We start from the raw sequence: 23,977 nt of genomic DNA on the forward strand, positions 1-23,977 counted from the left end.
TTGCTAATAATACAAACAAGTTTTCTCTAAAATTAAAAAAATATATGATGTGATATATGCTTTCATGTATTAAAATTTCCACCGTTAAAAAAATTCTGATCAGAATAGAAATATTGTTTTTTTATGTTCTTCGTTTATAAGCAAATAAGCAAAATTTCTAATGAAAGTGTTATCTAATTAAAAATTTGGAACCTCTGACAAAGCAAGTGGCATACCGCACTCTTCGTTTATCGGTATCACACGCCTGTATGCGAACGTTTCAGTTCTGTTCGTTTTGGGATATCGAGTCGGACGATATACACCGCCAAATCCCGTCGAATATTGTGTGTGTATTTGCTGTCATTGTAATTTGCCGTGGATTACTGTTGAAGCTTAGCTAGCAAGTTTGGCGGCGAGCCGGCTATCATCGACATCTCAACAAACCGTCGCCATACCGGAACCAGAGAAATAATTTATTGCAATCGATCCGCGATATTCATGCCTCATCACCATGCCACCGCACCAAGTGCACCGTAGCGTGAGGGTAGTTTAGACTCGAGTGCATCCGCAACGGAAGTGTCTCATAGGAAGAACGTTGTGATTTGTGGATCCACATTTGTACAAACGAAACGAAACAAATCACATTCAGAACCTACGTGTTTACAGTTTGTCCAAACCACGCTCGACCACAGCTGGAACAATAGTGCAGTGAATTCTACACAGAAACAACACACTCTCGGTGGTTACGATTACGATAATGTGTTTGCGGTGCTTAATCCAATATTTATGCCTGTGCAAAAAGTGCGGCTGCGGCATTTGGCCTACCCATGGCGCCGATAGCGACAAAGCAAGGTATCTACAATCCGCAAAATATGTCTTGCCGACATCATTCCCTCTAGCAAAAAACGAGAATCTCCTACGACCTATGAAATAATGCGAAAGATAGTGACCGTGATTGTATGTGCAACGGCAGTCAGGTCCCAGCGCAATACCGCACAGTGTGGCTGTTTGTGCGATAAACAACTGTTGAGACAACAATTATCGTTATATTTTTATAGCGATGGAACACCTTAGTCTGGGGCCACGAAGAGTAATTTTGAAATTGAATCCGTGAGGGGTAAATCGTATGATAAAAATTATTAATTCATATTTTTAAGATGAATAATTTATTAGCATTAGCATTAGCATTGTTACGGTGTAATTCGTAGATTGGACACTAGTGATACTCATGTTTTACTTTTGAGATCCTTATCTAGAATGCTATTAGAAATCAAGAAGGGGAGTGGTCATTGATTCCAGTCTTAAACAAAAATAACAAAAGCATAAGGATTGCTACTCCTGGCCACGCCCGTCTTCGCCGTAACTAGGAAGAGGAAGGAAGTGTTGATGTGGTACTTACTTAACGAGAGGCCACCGACTTAGCAACACCCTCATAAATACCACGGAGTTGGATAATGAGGAAGATATTCGTTGGGTCAGGATTTGCTTGTAGCTGGTAATGTAATAGATAGATAGGGTAGATCTTTTCCCGTAACACACCACGTAAAGGTGTCTACCCAGCGTTACGGGTCTATTTTTCAGATAAATAATTCATCACCCTTAAGTCTGAATAGCAAAACTAATTTGATAATGTATTTCGCGCGATTACTCTAACAAATTCCTATTCCACCAGTAAATTGTATCGAGGTGTGACCCATAAAAATGAATGAGAGTATCCACTTTGATCCTTTTTTCCTTTCTCGGCTTGACTTATCGGCAATCAATTAATTATTGGCAGTGGCTGGTTTTCTACCCACCGATGCAGCATCCAGGCGCTATCGTATAAGCGCAAATAGCCAGCATGAGTTAACCGCAAGAAATTTGTATGGCGAAAGACATCTAACGCGGGATTTCTCAACATTAAGAACTTTTCATGAAAAACTATTTGGTACCGGTTATGTAGGAAGGTGTCCGCTACTACGCCTACCAAATAATTTTTCAATGAAAGTGCTTAATTTTGAGAAATCGAACCTTAGATGCCTTTCGCCATACTGATTTCAGAAAGTTAACTCCTAGTGTGCCGCTGTAATTACGCTCAAAGCAGGCGATTCATTGCTTATCAATTGCGAACAGTGAAGTAGAGCTCCGCATTGGCGCCGCTTTCATAAATATGCTTTGTCAAAAAGTGTGGGTTTTTAATGAATGTTTCAAAGTGAGTCAGATTGTTTTCAATTGTTTTTATTTCGTTTAGTCACGGTTGCCTAACGTATAATAAAACACACTAATATTCCAATTTTGAAATGCCTTACAACATTATAGACTTTACTGATCTCCTTTGAAAATCTACATTCAAAGAAGGTTCATATGCATTTTTTTATTGAGTGACCCTCCTTTCTCCCCCACTCCAAAATGCTCAAAAATGAACATTCTAGTAGTGGACACCCAATTCTCAGCCACAGCAACACAAAAATAAAAAAGGAAAAATTGAAAATTGGCTGAGAATAATTTAAAAATTCAATAGAAAAAAAGTGAGATGAAAAATACTATAAATACAAATTAAGTACGGAATGAGCATCCGTTTAATGAAGCACAAATGTAGGTAAAATAGGAAAAAGTGACTACATTTTTTAATTTAATTTAATTGTTTGATGGCGGTTACATAAACATAAAACAAATAACATAAAAGAATTATGACATAAATCAAATTAATAATTGTGTTATTTGTATTAAGAATAATCATGCCCCGAAAAGGGAAAAAGCTTTTTTTAATTATCTGAAAACTGTTAGCAAATATGTCAAATTACATACTAGCCATTTTTTATTAATACGTTCAACCTTGTTTGCTAAATACATTTTTTTCTCTCTATGTTACAGGAAAAAATGGCTTCCGACTCAGTTCCGTAAACTGTCGCATAACAAGTCGGACAAACTGCCTCCTGTGGAGAAAACACTCATCAGTAAAAAGGGATCAGATAAGAAAACGAAGGTTAGTATAGACTCCGCCCAAGCGTGCGGCCTGGCCCAAGTTAATCATTCTAAACTCCACCCCCAGGACAAACCACTGGAGGAACCGGAATCAGCCACGACCGTCTCGCAGACCGATCTGGAAGCCGAAGAGGAGCCCACGATCGAGCTGCCACCGCCCATGAAACCGATCCAGGACGCAACCACGACGCTGTCCGGCACCCCGTCGTCCACCTTATCCTCGAACGAGGATCAAACCTGTACTAGTGCTAAGATAACGAAAGCTTTATCACTCAAATCGTTGGAGGAACCTCCGGCGGCGGTGAACCAGACGGCCGATGTGGCGGAGATCGAGAGGATAGTTAAGGAAAAAATGCAAAGCTTCAAATACCTGGAGAACGACGCAGCCATCACAAGCAACAGTATTGCCGAGGGGGGTAGTAGTAGTAGTATGGGTGGAAACGGTCCAGGGCTGGACGATTCCACCATTGGGGTGCCATCAGTAAGTAACGGAGGGGTTGGGGGCAGCAGTAGTGTAGCTAGCGCAGTCATTGGTAGCGCGGCGGCCTATATCAAGCCGCCCATATCGCCGCAGTATTTTGAGAGTGAGAACTTGGACGAGAACCTGGCGGACGAGCAGGGTATCGAGGATATTCTTCGGAAGCGGATGTTTGCTTTGAAGGAACTAGTCGCCACCGAGGAGGCGTACGTCAACGACCTGTCGCAGATAGTCAATGGGTGAGTACTCTTGTGATTGGGTTTGAATGACTAAATTACACATGAAAAAAAATCCGGACTGTTCTACGTAAAGCAAAAGTGAAAGTGAACGGGGGAAATATAAATAGCAAATTCTTCTAAGAAGAGGGCAGTATAAGATTAATCGGAATCCCAGATTTTTTTCATTATGTTGTAGACTGTCGTTATACGCATAACTGTCCCTGTCGTTTTACATGGAGAAATACAAAAAAATCTAATAAATTGGTAAAACCTTCAATCTATCTATTGCTATTGAACTATTAAATGCACCATAATTATATTTATTTTATGTGCAAAAGTGTATCAAAATTTGTAATGTGACTGTTATGCGAATGAATAGCAAGATGGGACAAAACAAGTGGGTTTCAAATTTCTAGAACAAAGTCTATTATTTTATCAGTTTTCCTTAAAGATGAGGTCATTTCAAGCTTATGTCTGGCAGAAACCCAAAATCGTCCAAAAACGACATGGGACTCTTATACGAATCGCGGCAGAGCATACTTAGAACAAAAATGCATATGCGTATAACGGCAGTAGAAATAGCCTTTGAGTTTAAGGTCTGAGGAAAGCTCCCCGCGGTAGAGCGCTTATTTCATACTAAAATATCTCGGAACTGGGAATGAATTTCGCTTATCCCAACTGACAATCTCTTTGGAATTTATCAAGGAATGTTCCTAGAAAATTTTGTGGACCTACTATTTCCCAAATTTGAATTAAGCTCTAAATACTAAACAATTGTACAACTAAAATTTTCGCTTCTCAGTACCTCTCTCTGATAATTTGAGGCATAAAGGAACCGAATTTTGCAAAACCCAACTGACAAAAGTTATGAATTTTTTCAACAATCATTTTGATGTAATAAAAAGTATATGTGACCGAATTAAATTTTGAAGGAAGCTCTTTTTATTTCAACCAAGTTTTCCAAATTCCATACAAAAATTATCATTTCGGGAGAGTAGTCAACACCATATTTTCTTGTGGTACACGGCAGAAAAGGAGCGATGAGAGCGATAAAAAGTCCGTCAACTTTGTATGTAGCATGACACTAGAAAAAAGCGTATTCTTATTTGTAAACACGAAGATACCAAATAAATAAATATAAATCAAATGTAGGAATGGGACGAGATAAATAATTGATGGTAAATAAGAGCGATTTTAATCCATTGAAAAAGGACCAATAAAGGTACCGAAACGTCGGATCAGAATTAATATAGCGTTTTAGCTGGTCATCTGACTGCATAGCCGATAAACACTTCAACGAGTCAATTACAGTCGATAACCACCTCCACGGTAAATAAGACAAGAATTTCCCCCAGCAATTCCTCCGGAAGTTCCTCCAGGAATTCCTGCTGAAGCTCCCCAAGGAATTCCTTCGGAAGCTCCTCTAAGAATATCTCCGCAATTCCTCCAGAAGCTTCTCTAGAAATGCCTCAGGGAGTTCCTCCATAAATTCCTCCGGAAGTTGCTCCAGGAATTCCTCGAGAAGCTCCACCAGAAATTTCTCCGGAAGTTCCACCATAAATTTCTCCGGAAGTTCCTTCAAAAATTCCTGCGGAAGTTCCTCCAGGAATTCCTGCGGAAGTTCCTCCAGGAATTCCTCCGGAACTTTCGGAGGAATTCTTGTAGGAACTTCCGGAGGAATTCCCGGAGGAACTTCTGGAGGAACTCCCGGAGGAACTCCCGGAGGAATTCCCGGAGGAACTTCCGGAGGAACTTCTGGCGGAACTTCTGGAGGAACTTCTGGAGGAATTCCTGGAGGAATTACCAGAGGAATTTCCAGAACAATTCCCGGAGGAACTTCCGTGGGAATTCCCGGAGGAACTCCCGGAGGAATTTCCGGAGGAATTCCCGGAGGAACTTCCGGAGGAATTCCCGGAGGAACTTCCGGAGGAATTCCCGGAGGAACTTCCGGAGGAATTCCCGGAGGAACTTCCGGAGGAATTCCCGGAGGAACTTCCGGAGGAATTCCCGGAGGAACTTCCGGAGGAACTTCGGAGGAATTCGGAGGAACTTCCGGAGGAATTCCCGGAGGAACTTCGGAGGAATTCTGAGGAACTTCGGAGGAATTCCCGGAGGAACTTCCGAGGAATTCGGAGGAACTTCCGGAGGAATTCTGGAGGAACTTCCGGAGGAATTCCCGAGGAACTTCGGAGGAATTCCCGGAGGAACTTCGGAGGAATTCGGAGGAACTTCGGAGGAATTCGGAGGAACTTCCGGAGGAATTCCCGGAGGAACTTCGGAGGAATTCGGAGGAACTTCCGGAGGAATTCCCGGAGGAACTTCCGGAGGAATTCCGGAGGAACTTCCGGAGGAATTCCCGGAGGAACTTCCGGAGGAATTCGGAGGAACTTCCGGAGGAATTCCCGGAGGAACTTCCGGAGGAATTCCCGGAGGAACTTCCGAAGGAATTCGGAGGAACTTCGGAGGAATTCGGAGGAACTTCGGAGGAATTCGGAGGAACTTCGGAGGAATTCCCGGAGGAACTTCGGAGGAATTCCGGAGGAACTTCCGGAGGAATTCCGGAGGAACTTCGGAGGAACTTCGGAGGAACTTCCGGAGGAACTTCCGGAGGAATTTGGAGGAACTTCGGAGGAATTCCGGAGGAACTTCGGAGGAATTCCCGGAGGAACTTCCGGAGGAATTCCCGGAGGAACTTCCGGAGGAATTCCCGGAGGAACTTCCGGAGGAATTCGGAGGAACTTCCGGAGGAATTCCCGGAGGAACTTCCGGAGGAATTCGGAGGAACTTCCGGAGGAATTCCCGGAGGAACTTCCGAGGAATTCCCGGAGGAACTTCCGGAGGAATTCGGAGAACTTCGGAGGAACTTCCGGAGGAATTCCCGGAGGAACTTCGGAGGAATTCCCGGAGGAACTTCCGGAGGAATTCGGAGGAACTTCGGAGGAATTCGGAGGAACTTCCGGAGGAATTCGGAGGAACTTCCGGAGGAATTCCCGGAGGAATTCCCGGAGGAACTTCGGAGGAATTCGGAGGAACTTCCGGAGGAATTCCCGGAGGAACTTCCGGAGGAATTCCTGGAGGAACTTCGGAGGAATTCGGAGGAACTTCCGGAGGAATTCCGGAGGAACTTCCGGAGGAATTTCCGGAGGAATTCCCGGAGGAACTTCCGGACGAATTCCCGGAGGAACTTCCGGAGGAATTCCCGGAGGAACTTCCGGACGAATTCCCGGAGGAACTTCCGGAGGAACTTCTGGAGGAATTCCTGGAGGAATTACCAGAGGAATTTCCGGAAGAATTCCCGGAGGAATTTCCAGAACAATTCCCGGAGGAACTTCCGGAGGAATTCCCGGAGGAACTTCCGGAGGAATTCCCGGAGGAACTTCCGGAGGAATTGCCGGAGGAACTTCCGGAGGAATTGCCGGAGGAACTTCCGGAGGAATTGCCGGAGGAACTTCCGGAGGAATTGCCGGAGGAACTTCCGGAGGAATTCCCGGAGGAACTTCCGGAGGAATTCCCGGAGGAACTTCCGGAGGAATTCCCGAAGGAACTTCCGGAGGAATTCCCGAAGGAACTTCCGGAGGAATTCCCGAAGGAACTTCCGGAGGAATTCCCGGAAGAACTTCCGGAGGAATTCTCGGAGGAACTTCCGGAGGAATTCCCGGAGGAACTTCCGGAGGAACTTCCGGAGGAATTCCCGGAGGAACTTCCGGAGGAATTCCCAGAGGATCTTCCGGAGGAACTTCTGGAGGAATTCCTGGAGGAACTTCTGGAGGAATTCCTGGAGGAATTACCAGAGGAACTTCCGGAAGAATTCCCGGAGGAATTTCCAGAACAATTCCCGGAGGAACTTCCGTGGGAATTTCCGGAGGAACTTCCGTGGGAATTTCCGGAGGATCTTCCGGAGGTACTTTTGGAGGATTTCCCGGTGAAACTTCTGGAGAAATTCCCTGTGAAACTTCCGGAGAAATTCCCGGAAGAATTACCTGAACATTTTCTGGAGGAATGCCTGGAAGAATGCCTGGAGGAACTTCGGGAGGAATTTCTGAAGGAACTTCCGAAGGAATTCCTTGAGGAATATGGAGAAACTTCCGAAGGAATTCCTGGAGAAACTTCTGAAGGAATTCCTGGAAAAACTTCCGAAGGAATTCCTAGAGAAACTTCCAGAGGAATACCTGGAGGAACTTACTTTATTTGTCTTCTTTGTCTTATCTATCTTATTTGTGTTATTTGTCTTATTTACACCAGCACCACTGTTATTACCCAAATCCTTTTCAAAGCTTGTGTGGAAACCTTGTACAGAAATCCTCTCACGATATTTTCTAATGTTGTTCTAGAAAGGGCTCATGTTTTCATTTTCTAAATCCAGCTGGAGTTAATTTTGATCTCCTCATTGCGTGATTGGTCGGCGCTGCTGCTGTTCTCTCGCCGAACCACTGCTTAAGTAATAAATTTCTTCCCCATTGTTGCCTATTCATACACTGGAGTGTATTTTCAGTGCGCGAGCTCCTGTGGCTCTGACGTGCATTTTTTGACTGTATGACATGCAATTTAGGAAGATAAAATATTTCTCTATTTTAATTAGGATCTCAAAATCGTTAGATAGTGTAAAATCGGAGAGCAGAATTTTTCATGCGTCTGCGCCACATACAATTTTCTAGTTTCCCTCCGAGTATTGTACGCAGCACTTTTCATTCAAAAACCCCGAAAGCTTTTCGAAGCGCCTCTTTTAACGTCCATGCTGGTAGAATCAGAGTTTTATACCGAGGAAATTTCGTTTCACGGGACCTAAGCTAGTTACGTAATCCGTAGAAGGCCTTCACTTCACGGGAAACATATCACATGTCACAAAATCACCAACAACTACAAACACGTCATTACTACCTCTGTACCAACTCATCTAGATCTATCTCTGTCTCTACCCGCAACCATGTACTTTGTCTTGGTAGAATTAATGGTAAAGCCTTTCCTTGCTGTCTCAGTGGGACAAATGCCTCCACTACTGCCCTGCGATCGATTTCAATAAGGTCGATGTCATCCGCAAAGCCCAGGAGCACATGCAACTCCTAATCGCCCCCTTGAGTGCAATGTTGAACAAGAAATTGGAAAGTGCGTCATTCTGCTGCAATCCATAACGTTCACCTACTCAGTGACTGAGTTTCGAAAAGCAGGATTACTGATAGTTTTGAGTAGTCTTGCTTTTAAAGTAAAGGATTTCGAGCCATACGAGCGTTACACGTATCAGCCTTATCAGGTTCGCCGGATACCATGTTCAGACATTATATGCACCAGCGCATTTATTTTCACTTAATCCTACGTTGCTTTTAAATCAATGAACAGATGGTGAGTCTACAAGTTGTACTCCCGGCAAATATCAATATCAAGGATCATCCGCAGGTTAAACTTCTTATTCGTCGTTGAACTCCCCTTACCAAAACCTGTCTGGTATTCGCCGACGAAGAACTCATCAAGCGGTCTCCGTCTGATCAACAGAATACGAATACGCAGCATTTTGTACGCCGAATTAGGAAAGGTGGTTCCTCTGTAATTGGCACACTCTAGTCTGTGCCCTTTCCTATAGATGGGGCATATTAGGCCATCCAACCCGTTAGTAGTCAGTTTTTCGTCCTCGCATATTGTTTTGAACGGTTGGTGCAGCTGCTCACTTCCCGGTTTGAGAAGCTCGACCGGGTTCTCGTCTTTCCTAGCAGCTTTATTGTTTGTTTACAGCTAAATTAGAGACTCAAGGACAGAAATCTCCGTTTTACTATCAGTTGCAATGATGCTCAGTAGGCAGCTTCGTTATTGATTCGTGTTTGTTTTGATCAGACGCTCGGCAATGCAGGTATGAACATCTCGCAGCATGCTGTCAAACTTCCATACCAAATTTACCGCCCGATCCTCAATAGCCGATTGATAATCGAGCGTAAAAAATGAATATCTACCGGGGCTGAAATGAATATTTTGAATTGCGGTTGATTTGCACCGATAAATGATGATTATTTTACTTTATATACTAAACAGATACATATATTTTAGGAATCTGACTTCAAAATGTTGAATCCATGCACCGCAGTATGAAATGATATTCATATTTTGAGATTTCAAATTGAATATCAATGTGCCAAGCTGAAGATTCATTTTGACACCGCACAAACAACGCTGACACCGAGAGTCGACGCTTGCTGCTATTCATGCACATGCCGTCCTATTCATTCGCACATTCAAATTCGGGAAGGACCAGCAACTTGATTATGTGTTGGATGTCAACTGTTTGAGTGTAGTTGAAATGACTTTTTCTGTCCCTGTTAATTTAGTATTGTAGTACCGTGCTGTGCCCTTATTCCGTTCACCTAAGACAATGCGCTATGTTTAAAAGCTCTAAAAAATACCCGTTTAGTATTTTGAAGCTGCAATTTCACTACATAGTGTCATTTGCTATATACAATTGAAAATAAAATATGTTGGGATGCATTCATAGACTTAGGCTCCACTAGTGAAAAAAACATTGACAAATTATGTGGTCCTAATTCCAATCATCTGAAATGGCATTGTTCCTAATTCCGTTCATTCGTGTTCCTAATTCCAATCACCCGAAAAACATTTGATTTCTTGAAGATGCTAATACCAGGTATCATTTTTCTCACAAATCCATCTTTTCATTTACTATAATATTGCAAATAAAAATCTTAAAATGTAATTTCCTTCCAAATTTAAAATACAATGAATGATATTTCCTTAGTATAGCCAAGTTGACTGTTTTTTCGTTTGTTTCACTTACCATTCGAGATATATTCAACATGAACATTGATGCTAGCTGCCCAGTTGCATCAGGTACCACAGAGAAGGCCAGATACTATTCCTTATCGGAGTTTTACACCTTATCCTCAACGTAATTTTGACTAGAGCCTGGATACTAGGCCTTTAATTCTGACCTGAACCTTCCAAAACAATGTCTCTGTTTGTTTGGAATTGTTCGTACCACTGTTTCGTTCAAATTGGATATTCTTTAAAGTTCCGGTTCTTTAAAGTACCGGATAACCCTACTTCTACGAAGTGTTCACGGATTTCGGTAAAACATAACCTTATTTGCAGCTCAGAGAGGGCAGTGTTTTTTTATAAAAAGAAATTTCCGGATAAAGCTTTTAAACCTGGGTGGTGCGGATAGAGTCGATTTGGTTGTCAAAGTGAAGCCAAAATTTTCTATTGTGCCGGAGCCAACCATTGAAGATTGTGGTTATGTTCGTTTTAGATCTTATATTGGGAAGTACTGGGGAAAAATAAAAATAAATTTAGTTTGAGTTTTGCATTCTTTGTAACAAATATATTCACATTATATTTCGAGTTAGTATTTGTATTTGTTAGTAATTAGTAGGAATGCAACTTAAAACGCACTCGTTACGAGATTTCACGAGATTCAGGAGCTGATTGGGACAGGAATGTATGTTAACCATCGTAAAGTCATGTGGAGTCTCGCGCATTTGTGCACCATCGTGCAGCATGGAAAGAGAAATTCGAAGAGCGGGAAATGTTTGACAGCCGGAGAACTGCAAAATAATTCTGGTTATGGGATTGATTTCAAAATATCCCGCTACTCGCTTGAGAGCAGAAAAGTAGCTCTATCCGCAGCACCCAGTTTTAAACAAGAACGTCGCAATTATGGATTGTGCTGTTTAAAACTGTTCGTATTCTCCGGAAACCCTTTCTTAACATTGTCCAGCATTTACTTTATAAATCATCATTAAATCATTAACTGAAAAAAACTGTACTTTTCCGGCACGAGTTGAAAAAGGTCCCATAATTTTTTCGAGTAGAGTCGTTAACGGAATTCCTTTCGGTCTGCCTGCTTGCGGGATAGAATTTCAAATGTTCACCATTCTTATGGCTTAATGTACGATGAGCCTTTTCTTGCTCATAAATTAAATTCTCAAACACGGAATTTTCGGAATCCATCCTCCAAACCCAATGAACGGAATAAGGAACGAGTAGATTTAGTTGTACCCTTATTCCGGTCAAGATATTTTTCACTTTTCAGCATTTCTTACCGGGAAAATACAGGCAACAATTTGGTAATAAGCTATAATGTTACCAGTTTCGTCTTGTTATGCTGCTGTGTTTGAAATCCAGGGCAAATTTTCACTTAAAAATGCTTAAATATTATGACAGACGTTCTTAGCAAGTGAGTTAATAAAAACAGTCAAAATGGCGCTCGTAGTGACGACCAACAAATTTTGTTTAAATTTTCACTATTAATGGCCCGTTTACATATAAGCTAGTTCCAGCGGACAATGCACTATCCGACAATACTAGCACGAAATTAGCATAATGTAAACGCTTATTAGCGAGGACAATTCCTGTTTACATTGTGCTAATATCGCGCTAGTATTGTCGGATAGTGCATTGTCCGCTAGAACTAGCGTATATGTAAACGGGCCATAATCGCTAAAAATGACGCTGGTTTTTATTTCATTTCATGCATACATAACCATAGAAAAGTACAAGGATATTTTTCTGTTGTTTTAGACAAAAACTCTTTATTATTTATAATTTTGTCTTGCATGAACGGAATTAGGCGCTGATTGGAATAAGGGCACAGCACGGTAATTGTAATTTATTATTATATATAATATATCATTCATATATGATATATCATTCATTAAGACGTTGGGTCAGATGAATAGGGGTGATCGGGGCAATATGGCCACCTAAGGAAATCGTTCCGAAAATCGCTGAAAAGCTCTAAAAATCATCATTCAAATGTAGTTGACTTATACTAGGGAGTGTTACCTTTCATATTACGTTGATGAATGGTGAAAAATGCGTTTAGAAATTGTTGGAATGCAGTATTGAAGATGTATTGATTTCAATGCCCCCGACTATACGGGGCAATATGAGCACCATTTGGGGCAGTATGGGCCACTCATCCAAAACGTTATTTTGGGAGAGAAAAGTGTGATAATATGGAAGAATATGATATTCCTACAACAGTTTAGACTATCCCATATCAAATAAAATTAATAAACCGCACAACAGCGGACCGAACGGACTGAGCCAATTTGCCACTCTTTATCTTCATCATTGATGAATGGTCATTTTTTCTGTTCCGATTGCAGTAAGGCGGTGTTGTAATTTTTCCGTAATGAATCTTACACAGATGATAATATTCTTGTATTTAACAACTGAAATTTTATTTTGTTCGCATATTAAAGCCTGATATCTTGCTCTGTGCAGGTAAAAGATATTTTAGTTACTAGATAAAGATTGTCGCTTCGGTTCCCTTTGTTCTGCTGTCCGAAACATGTGTGGTACATACCTGTCAAATCGTATGGATTTTCTTTCTTTGACATTTAGCTCCCCTATCCTCGCCAGCAAAAGATGTTCCGGACAGCGACGACAGCGACAATATTTATCTAGTAACTAAAATATCTTTTGTGCAGGTATGCCCATGTTGCCCCATAGAGACTGAGTTTGGAAAAAAAAGGTTTTATTATAAATTCAGATTTGTATCAGTACAAACATGTGTGCATAATATTCGATTATAATAGATCTTTTGATTGTGAGGCATTTTAGACCTGTATTTTAATCAGTTTTGCGTCAAAACCTTTTTTATAAAATTCAAATCTTATAATAATTTTACCTATGCTGCGAAAATTTACATTTTCAAGTGTATTTTCATGTTCGAATTCAGTGGCGTCGCGTAACCTCACTTTTTACCTGTGCACTGACACAAAAAATGAAAATTTTTAAATTTTGACGGCTCAAATGGAAAATAAAATTATCAAAGTCGTTTAATCTAATGAAAATCTAGTTATTCTATGCATTTTCGCGCACCAATTCCTCAAATTTAAACCCAGTGCACAGGTAGATTGAGTTTAGGGAAACGCCACGCCGAAGAATTTGAATGCGGTTTTCACGTTGAGGCATATGTGGAGCATTCTTCTAAAGATCATATAACTTTTACATGATAAAACTTGTCAATAAGCTCAAAACGAGAGTGGCTCATATTGCCCCGTATATTCATATTGCCCCTACTGCTCCTAATTTTTTACCGAATAAACAAATCTTATGAAGTAATTTGTCCACTATTTGCAACACTACCTATAGGTGAATTCCTCCTTACTTCTTTTGCATCGTATGCTTAAAGGTACAAGGTCTTCAAGGGATTTAATTTTGCCATATCGGTGACGTCTGTAATGTACGTCATGCCGTAAGAAGAAGAATAGGATTAAGAATCGTGACTGCTCATACAAAAAAGAGTGATTAGGTGGAACGTGTTTTTTTTTTGCTTGGCGTACTCAATGAATTTTTACAATCATTGTTGATTTTTCCTCTTATACTTGCTCTTCTCTCCTCTCCTTCTTTAATTTTAGCTACATTGCCGAGATTCGAAATCCCAGCAGCAGTGTGCTAATCCCGGATGACCTCAAGGGTGGCAAAGAGCGGATGGTGTTTGGCAATATTGAAGCAATCTACGAATGGCATCGAGAGTAAGTGCAAAATCATAATTCTAGAAAAAGCGTATACTCGTATAATTCCTAACATATTCGATAGGGTGTTATGGAAGTCAATGTTGGAAATCTCGTGTTGCTTATTATTTTACATGAATTTGGAATTTTCTATTACTTCAATACTTTGAGTTAATATTTTTCATTTATTGTAACCGAACGTAATCAGAAGTTTCACGAATATTAGACCTCTTCATGTTTTCAAAAAGTATCAAAAATTCAACCGGTCAGGCAAGAATCACAATTCTTATGTTAAAATAAGTCTCCTGTCAAATTTTCAGCTAATTCGGATACAATTTCGAGGTGGCTCAAGTCTATTTAGTGTTTTTGGGCTATTTTCAATTCTGGAAAAAATCTAACAAGAGATATAAACGTCAAAAACTATCGCAACAACCTCTATACGGAAGCTTTTGGTGTACTCTACAAGTCTTGTGAACATTACGATTCGTTTCGTTTACGTTTTGTCCATGTAAAAGTGATTTTCAAGCTATTAAGTGCATAAAAATACTGTTTCCCCCAAAAGTCGTTGTTCTACAAAATTCTTGAATTTATGACAAACGATTGCTAGTTCATTATATTATTATTCCTCTTTTTTTTCTGAAAATTTGAGTAATATAATTGTCAATGTGCAATTTACCGTTAAATTCTTAAAAATCAGAAGCTGAACATTTGTCATAAATTTGCACGTTAGAATTTCTTCAAACAAGTTGTTCGAACAAAACATAAATCAAATCATATGATATTTGATGCTTACAATAAACGGCTTCCAAATTTTGTTAATTTCACCATATGTCTGCATGCTTTTAACATTGAATGCATCGTAGTAACAAGTGAAATCAAAGATTCTTTGTTTGAACAACTTGTTTGAAGAAATCTCAGCGTGCAAATTTATGACAAATGTTCAGCTTCTGATTTTTAAGAATTTAACGGTAAATCGCACATTGACAATTCTAGACCAACATTTGAAAAGGGCGTAACAGCCAAAATTTATTCCTTCTGATTCTTTGTCTACATATATAGCTATATATGTAGACGAGGAATCAGAAGGAATAAATTTTGGCTGTTACGCCCTTTTCAAATGTTGGTCTAGAATTATATTACTCAAATTTCTAGGGAAAAAAGAGAAATAATAATATAATAAATTAGCAATCATTTGGCATGAATTCAAAAATTTTGTAGAACAACGACTTTTGGGGGAAACAGTATTTTTAAGCACTTAAAAGCTTGAAAATCACTTTTACATGGACAAAACGTAAATGGAACGAATCGCAATGTTCACAAGACTTGTAAAGCACACCAAAAGCTTCCGTATAGAGTTTGTTGCGATAGTTTTCGACGTTTATATTTCTTGTTGGATTTTTTCCAAAATTGAAAATAGCCCAAAACCACTAAATTGACTTGAGCCACCTCGAAATTTTATCTGAATCAGCTGAAAATTTGACAGGAGACTTATTTTAGCATAAGAATTGTGATTCTGGGCTGACCGGTTGATTTTTTGATACTTTTTGAAAACATGAAGAGGTCTAATGAATATTTTGAAGCTTTTCGTTTAAAAAAATATGAAAACTTCTATTTTGTAGAAAAATTTCAATAACATGTAACGCTGCATATTCTGATTCATATTTTGCCTCCCCCCAAACAGTCACCTTTTGAAGTCGCTCCAAAAGTGTCAGCAAAACCCGCACGAGCTCGGACCGCTAATTAAGCGGAGTGAGCGGAAGTTGCACATGTATGTCGTGTATTGCCAGAACAAGCCGGTGTCGGAGCACATCGTGCAGGAACATATGAGTTACTTCGATGAATTACGCTTAAAATTAAAATATAAATTATGTGTGAGTATTGGCGTTTTTTCTGATTTGCCGGTGCAAAAAGAAAATACAGTTTTCTTTTGCTTTCAGTTAGGAGATATGCTCATTAAACCTGTCCAAAGAATAATGAAGTACGAGTTACTGTTGAAAGATATCCTGAAGCATACTCAGCGGGCCGGTCTCACCGAGGAAATTCCAGGATTGAAAGACGCAATGCATATAATGCGAGTAGTTCCTAAGGCAGCCAACGACATGATGGATGTCGGCCGGTTGCAGAAATTCGAGGTATGTCGCGAGGTTTATATTCGTTATGCTGTTTACTAAATACTTTTCCTCAACCCAAGCAGGGTAAGATAACGGCACAGGGTAAGCTGCTGCTGCATGGTCCGCTTTACTGTGTCGAAGGTGCCAGTAGTAGTGATAAGAATTCGTATAACACCCAGAAGCCGAAAGAGCTGCATGTGTTCCTGTTTGAGCAGAACATCATCTTTGCGGAGATAGTGGGCAAAAAGACGCAGTTCACGAGCCCCAGCTATATCTACAAGGCGCACATACAGGTAGGTGCAATAACGGTGCGGTGGGTCGAACGATCGTTTTTCATATCTATAATTTATCAATAATGGCCGTTCATGGTCTAATTCTTATCGTTGGCTGTAACTCCACTCCATTTTTTATTGGTTTTCGATCCTATGGCGATTAGAAAGCAGACTGTTTTCGTAATCCTACATGAAAGAAATATATAAAATGCGACCTTTGCTCCTTTACGGTCTTCAATCGTCCGCCGGGCACATAATACACTATTTTCTTTTTCTGGCTGTTTCAGGTGAACAAGATGACCCTGCAGGACTTATCCGACCAAACCAATGGGAATCGGTTCTCGCTTTGCTCAATCGATCCGCAGCGCTCCAGTCTTAGCTTTATCTGCACCGCGCCAACGATCGAGCTGCACAACGAGTGGCTCAACACAATTCGCAACATTCTGCAGACGCAGAACGACTTTCTAAAAGCAATACAAAGTCCTATCGCCTACCAGAAGGAACTGACAAAGGACTCTTAAATACCAACCAACCAACCAACCAACTCGTAACAAACATTCATGCTGCAGTAAGCGTGATGACTTTATCGATGTAAGTGACGTCAGAAATTATCTATTTACAATCAGCATCTGGAAAAAAAGGATAACGCAGGCCATTTTGGATGAAGATCCGGTGAGGTACACGAGTTTCAAACGGTTTGATTTTATACAAAAGCTCCCTGCCGCAATGTACGGAGCAGTATTGACACCAGACAGAAGCGGACAAAATGCTCACATTTTAAACCCAAATTTGAGCGATGGAAACCAAATTCAAAGCAGAACAACAACCTACAAATTTTAGGTAAGCCACAATGTATGAATAATTTGTAATTAAAGTAAATGAATATACAGAAAACAAGTATAACAAACATCAATATACAGACAAAAAGTGATGATCAAAACGTTTAAACAAAAATCTAAATTGATAACAAAATGGGAACGCTTACCAAAAATTAACGGTTTGTGAACATCGCGAATATGAAGCATAATAAGAATAATATAGCAAACAAAAATCTACATTTATATTACATTCGTGAAAGAAACAGAAAAAAAACACAAAACAAACAACAGCTAGTATAATTGAACAGCAACAAGAAGGAAAAGGAAACTATCAAACGTGGGTAATGAAATATATTTTATTGACTTTACTATATTCAGCAAAACCTAAACAAAAATTGTGAATATCATGCAAGAGCAACACAAACTAGAAGAAGATAAAACAACCGCAAGCAGTTATAAATAGGCTAAGAGACAACATCGGGCAAACCACTTTTTCAATTCGGATATGATCAACTACAGAAAGAGCGGATGAATAGGAAGAAATGATTTGGGAAACAAAGCTGCATACACACATACAAACAATAGGAAACAGCAAAAAAGTAACCCAAACTAAAAAGAACATATTTTTCGATCGTTTTGAAACATGTAGTAGAATTATTACCATTGATTGAAGTTTAGTCCGACATATTAGTTTTTATGATAGGCAAACAAGAAAACAGATTTTACGCGGGGGTTAACATTATCAGGATTTTGTGCGAGGGATTGTGCTCTGCTCATAACTGCGGGTGGTATGCAGGGAAATACTTCTGATGGCGGAGAATGCTTTAAGTTTTAGCGCACTTTTGTTCGATATGTTGGTTTCAATATGAGCAGAAGCTAAGGTGAGAAAGACGCCTTAATGCTATCACAGAGTTAGGTAAATGATGAAAAATGGTAACAAAAAGTGGTGATGTAGATATTTTTGCAGATTATTTTTGTTAGCATTTTTGATCATTCGCTAAGGTAATGTACACAAACTATTGATCTCCAACTTATGGTTAGATGGCTGGTTCTGCTAATTATTTCCTTATTATTTTTCTCCGCACTACCATTGCTCCGTCAATGTGCTAATGGACTTCCAGAAAAAAATGTCAGCGAAATCAAATTTGCGGTCACTATCAAAACATCCAAAACGACGTATGAAATACATATCCAATTAAAACTTCGCTTATTACACGAGCAGAGTGACGGGAGAATTATTGATTCAGCAATTTAGGCTGACTCGACTGCTTTCAATAATTTACACCTTATTCGACTTTCCTCTTAAAAATATTAAGCTTTGTAGAACTGACAGTTCATAAGCGTGAAACTTGCGGCGACGCGACGTATGGTGATGATATTGTAGAAGAGCCTGTCGACGCCACCGTTCTCCTAAGGCCTTTGATTCCGTTCCTCTGGGGATGACAAGGCCTATCGAAGCTCCTGGGCCAACGTTTGTCGCCGAATGATCTCGAGTAGTTACTTGGTTTCCAAAGGAGAACACTTTCGCTACCGGCGACTTTTTGAATTGCTTTCAGCTACTTTTTTCTCCAGTCAAGGAGAGAAGTTTTCACTTAAGCAATGAACTAATTACCTTCTATTAACACTGAACTATTTACCTGCACTTAGTCGGGAGTTGTTCGGATTCATTCACGAGAACCCTGGAGTGAGTTTTGAACTTGATTTATTTGAGGCAATATGTACAATATGGGTCTTAATACTACATGGTGTAACATCGATATGTATATTAAATAATGGTTTTATTTCAGCTGGTATTTTTCCGAATCCCTTTCAATACCAGCTTTTTAGTCTATTTCCCTACTGTAATTTAAAAATAATACTATGGCCTCATAAGGGCTAAATTTTATTATCATTTTCCTATTTGCTTATGGCATTTCCAGATCAGGAGAAGATTGCAACACATTTGTAGAGCTTAACGTATCCTTGCTAAAGGATAAAGAGAGATGGATAATTTATGCACGCGTGTGTATTGCGTGGGCGTGTTTTTCTTATCTCATGCGCTGTCTCAAACTAACATCTGCTTAGCATAGAAAATGTTATGCAAAGGAGAGGGTTCGTTTTTTCTCTACTTTTCATTTCATTTTCTTAAGAATTGTATCTGCATCTAGTCCGGACCAGAACTTGCCAGTTCGTTCTGATTTTCATTCGAAATTAATTACCTCGCGTCTACAGAGCCTGTTTTGGGTTTGTCGTATTCTTCTTTGATATTTGATTATATTCTCCAGAATATCAATTCTTAAAATGTAGACAATTTTCCAGAATGTTCTGTATTTTCTAGGACCATAAATTTAGACATACAATGGTACATGTAGAAGTCCTACCTACCTACTTGGCCGTTGTACTTCTTTGTTGTTCGGATTAAAACCGAATGTGAAGACATATGTATGCCAGATCACTCGTTCTTGGGCCGCCAATAATCGTCAGTCTACCTTCACACCGGCCACACGCGCCTTTTCCTCAATTTCAGACCGCCAGCGAGTGCAGAGTTTAACCCGGAGTCGATATCCTCTTTCAAGTTTGATGCCGAAGAGCCGTTTGGCTGACCGGTTGAAACTTTCATATACGATGGGCTGTTTGGCTTTTTACTACTACTTTTTTGCCTTATTCCGGGCAAATGCGTACCTCTAAAGGAGTAATCTACTCTTTTGCCTCATTCCGGGCAAATGTGTACTTGTAAAGAAGTAGTCATTTTTACATTTTTGCTTCATCCCCGGCAAATTCGTACTTTAAAAAAAGGAGTCATCTACACACCCAGTTTTTATTTCTGCAGCTCGGCAAAAATCCGCACAGCCGTGCGCTGCCGTCATACGCATATTTGTCCCATGTTTGCTGGGATTTCCTATATACATGGGACAAGTATGCGTATAACGGCAGTGCGCCAGCAAGATAAATAACTGATATTCCGGCAAAAACTGCGTTTGTTAGCTGAATTTCGGCAAATTATTTGCTGATTATCAGCAATTTTGACAGAAATCTCGGCAAAAAACATGTTTGCTGGGGCACGGCTGTGCGATTCTCGGTAAAAGTTCAACATTTTGCTGAGATCCCGGTAAAAAAAAAATAAGTGTGTACTCTTTTGCTTCGTCCCGGTCAAATGCGTGCATTTAAAAAATTAGTCATTTCAAGACAATATTTTCAAAACGACTTATCTGCTTTTGTAAACATGTATTTAATATTCAAACGAAGATTTCACGAATCTGATAGCTCTCCCACTCCAACCAACACCATCAACAGGTAGCGGAAACCTTCACATACCTATTGGTGGTGTTGGTTTGCGTGGGAGGGCTTTCAGATTCGACGATTTGTTTGAATCTTTGTTTACAAAAGCAGATAAGTCGTTTCGAAAATGTTGTCTTGATTTACTCTTTTGCCTTATTCCGGGCTACTTTTAAAGAAGGAATCATCTACTCATTTGCCTTATTCCGGGCAAATGCATACTTTTAAGTATGGGTCATCTACTCTTTCACCTTATTCCGGGCAAATGCGTACTTTTAAAGAAGGGGTCATTTATTCGCTTGGCTTATTCCGGTCAAATGCGTGCTTTTAAATAAGAAGTCATCTACTCTTTTGTCTTATTCTAGGTAAATACGTACTTCTAAAAACGGAAATCATATATTCATACGATTAACCTTTCTTGTACCAAACGGCCCATTGTATTTAATACATTTTTTCAAGGATTATGCCAAATGGTCGTTATGCTAAATGGCCTTTATGCCAAATGGCCTTTAGACATTTAAATCGTTATGCCAAATGGCATTTTGCCAAACGGCCTTATGAACTTACTTTTGATATAGGAGGAGATCCTCCAGTGTCGGTCACATCAGCTATTTTACGAAAAACTTTCTAATTATCTGGATTATGTTTACTTGAATACTATATACACAAAACTTGATCATTGATGATTCATTTAAACAATATTTGACAATAAGAAACACGAATACATCACTCTTTTAGTAATTCATTGCTGGTCGACTGATGTTGAGGCGTGATGCTCGCTGGTTGGTGCTCTATTGGTTTGTATTGGTTGTATTGATAACTCTTTTTTAATGTACGCATTTGTCCACAATAGACAATAGATAATAGATTACTCCTTATACCCGAAATAGGGCAAAATGAGCGGACGATTCTTTCTTTTGAAGCACGCGTTTATCCGGAATGAGGCAAATTAGGTCCTAAAACGAAAAATCGATTTTCGATTTTCTTTCAGGAAACAATGAAGTTAATCATCCTGAACGCGTCAGTTTTTCTTCCGACTCAAAAGCAGAGAGGAACATTGTTTAATAGAGAATTTTAAAATAGATGGAAAATGCTTCCTCGACATTTTCGGTCTTGTTTGACGTACAGAATAATATGATTCAAACGCACTAGCAAAACACCGCATGTCACTTGGCTCAACCTTTGACAGTTAATATATGGGCCTGAAGTTTTGGGCTGGTGGTTCATTCGTTCTGCTATATTGTATTTTCAGTAACACACGTTGACCATCCCAAAACATGTCTTTAAATAAATTTGGGCTGTTACGCCCTTTTCAAATGTTGGTCTAGAAATTTTCACTGAATGGAGCGAGTGGTAGTCATATTCATGACTCAACCACCGGCGCCCCGTGGATCTACACTGATGAACATATGTAGGAGTGATCGGGGCAAAATGGGCTACCTAAGGAAATCGTTCCGAAAAGCGCTGAAAAACTCAAAAAATCATCATTCAAATGTAGTTGACTTATAATATGAAGTGTTAGCTTCCATATTACGTTGATGAATAATGAAACATACGTTTGGAAATTGTAGGAATGCACTTTGAAAAATGAACTGTTTTTAATGTGCGTTAGTCATATTTTCAGAGTAATCTCTACTTGGAAATTGAGTAAATTTATTTTTAAAAAATGCATACACTTCAATGTCAGTTGGCTAAAATATTCAATGTCTGACATTTCCTCAGAATATATCTGATGCTCCCCCAGTATATCAGTGCGACAAGATTTTAGAGATCTTTCAATAATGTAACGATATAGTAGCTAAGACTTCTAATAGGTATTTGATTTATGTGGCCATTCTGTAGAACTCAAATGGAAAATAGTTTTCAATTCACTTAAATCGATAGTTTTACTACATTAAAGACGCATCACCTTACTTCATACGTAGTGTACTTTTTCATGATTATGTTCCCATAACTTAAATTTTCCCGCATAAATCCTGAAAAGGCATTTTTTTTTACTGTAAGACAGTGCATCAATTTTTGTATATTACAAAAATACCAACTAAACGATTAACTACTTTAAATAATACAATCGCACTTGCATGATTTGCTTGTTTCACCTGTTTTTTCTCTCTCTAACTGTGATTGACAGCGAACAAAAAAGAATTAAATTGATTTTCATTTCAAGACCAATTTATTAGGCGATTGATTTTTTTATTAAACCACAGAACAGAATAACGAGAAAAGAAGAGAACACCTACTTGTTCAACAATTCGTCACGCGTTGCAACGCGTGCGCCAGAGAGTGTGTGATCTTTATTTCATAAATGCTTTTATTGTAAGAAAAAAAAAGTGTAAAGTAAAAATGCTGAGAAAAACAACAGAATACAGGTACGTTATGTGTGAATGACGGTACACCCGGAGAAGATCAAAATGAAATGGCAGAAAAAAATTGACACAGAGAAATGTTCTGTAAAATTTGTGTGATAATATTTACTAGTAATATGTTATGTTTAATTTATGAATTTATCCTAATTATAAATTACACAATCACCCTTAAAATCCCCTATTTAAGGAGATGAAGATAAAATGAGCCGGTTCAAAAGAAATCTAAAAATCGCGAATATCGTTGTTTGCGTGAAGAGTATGAAAATAACACGCGAAAAGCAGTAAATAAAAATGCATGGAAAACGATCAAAATAATAAGAATGACAACGGTTTATTTTTTTTTCTCTGAAGCATATCCATTCATCAAGGTAGTTAAAAATATACAAGCACTCACGGAATCTTCGAAATTCAAAGCAACCATCTAATAGTCTATTGAGACTACAAGTTTTATCACTTTATAAAAAGTATGTACCTGTAATCGCATAAGTTATTCATTTATTTAGTCTACATCTAAACAGATAACACTGAATCAACAATTTGACGCCACAATACACGGTTCGAGGCCGCATCTCTCCATCCTCGAATACTCCGAGTGCTTGTAAGTCCTCCTCGAGCATTGTCCATGTTTCATGTCCGTAGAGGACAACCGGTCTTATTAGCGTCTTGTACATGACACATTTGGTGCGGTGGCGAATCTTTTTTGACCGCAGTTTCTTCTGGAGCCCGTAGTAGGCCCGACTTCTACAGATGATACCTCTTCGTATTTCACGACTAACGTTGTTGTCAGCCGTTAGCAAGGATCCGAGGTAGACGAATTCCTCGACCACCTCGAAGGTATCCCCGTCTATCATAACACTGCTTCCCAGGCGGGCCCTGTCGCGCTCGGTTCCGCCCACAAGAATGTACTTTGTCTTTGACGCATTCACCACCAGTCCAACTTTTGTTGCTTCACGTTTCAGGCGGGTGTACAGTTCTGCCACCTTTGCAAATGTTCGGCCGACAATGTCCATGTCATCCGCGAAGCAAATAAATTGACTGGATCTGTTGAAAGTCGTA

At 39.6% G+C, this 23,977-nt stretch overlaps 1 protein-coding gene across 5 annotated transcripts in view; it reads left to right on the plus strand.

The window, feature by feature from the left end:
- Positions 1–21,573, plus strand: part of LOC134211528 (triple functional domain protein) — a 359,415-nt gene extending 337,842 nt beyond the window's left edge. For 3 of the 5 annotated variants that reach the window (XM_062688453.1, XM_062688456.1, XM_062688454.1), the window contains exons 10-16: positions 2,833–2,944; positions 3,011–3,660; positions 14,004–14,120; positions 15,781–15,970; positions 16,037–16,231; positions 16,291–16,503; positions 16,770–21,573. In XM_062688453.1, the coding sequence (XP_062544437.1) occupies positions 2,833–2,944; positions 3,011–3,660; positions 14,004–14,120; positions 15,781–15,970; positions 16,037–16,231; positions 16,291–16,503; positions 16,770–17,003 (1,711 nt within the window). In that variant the 3' untranslated portion in view covers positions 17,004–21,573. The remainder of the gene's footprint in view (positions 1–2,832; positions 2,945–3,010; positions 3,661–14,003; positions 14,121–15,780; positions 15,971–16,036; positions 16,232–16,290; positions 16,504–16,769) is intronic. The other 2 variants (XM_062688455.1, XM_062688457.1) reach the window with 1 other exon arrangement.
- Positions 21,574–23,977: the final 2,404 nt, after the last annotated feature.

The sequence above is a fragment of the Armigeres subalbatus genome, chromosome 2 (genome assembly GCF_024139115.2).
Source record: "Armigeres subalbatus isolate Guangzhou_Male chromosome 2, GZ_Asu_2, whole genome shotgun sequence".
NCBI lineage: Eukaryota > Metazoa > Arthropoda > Insecta > Diptera > Culicidae > Armigeres > Armigeres subalbatus.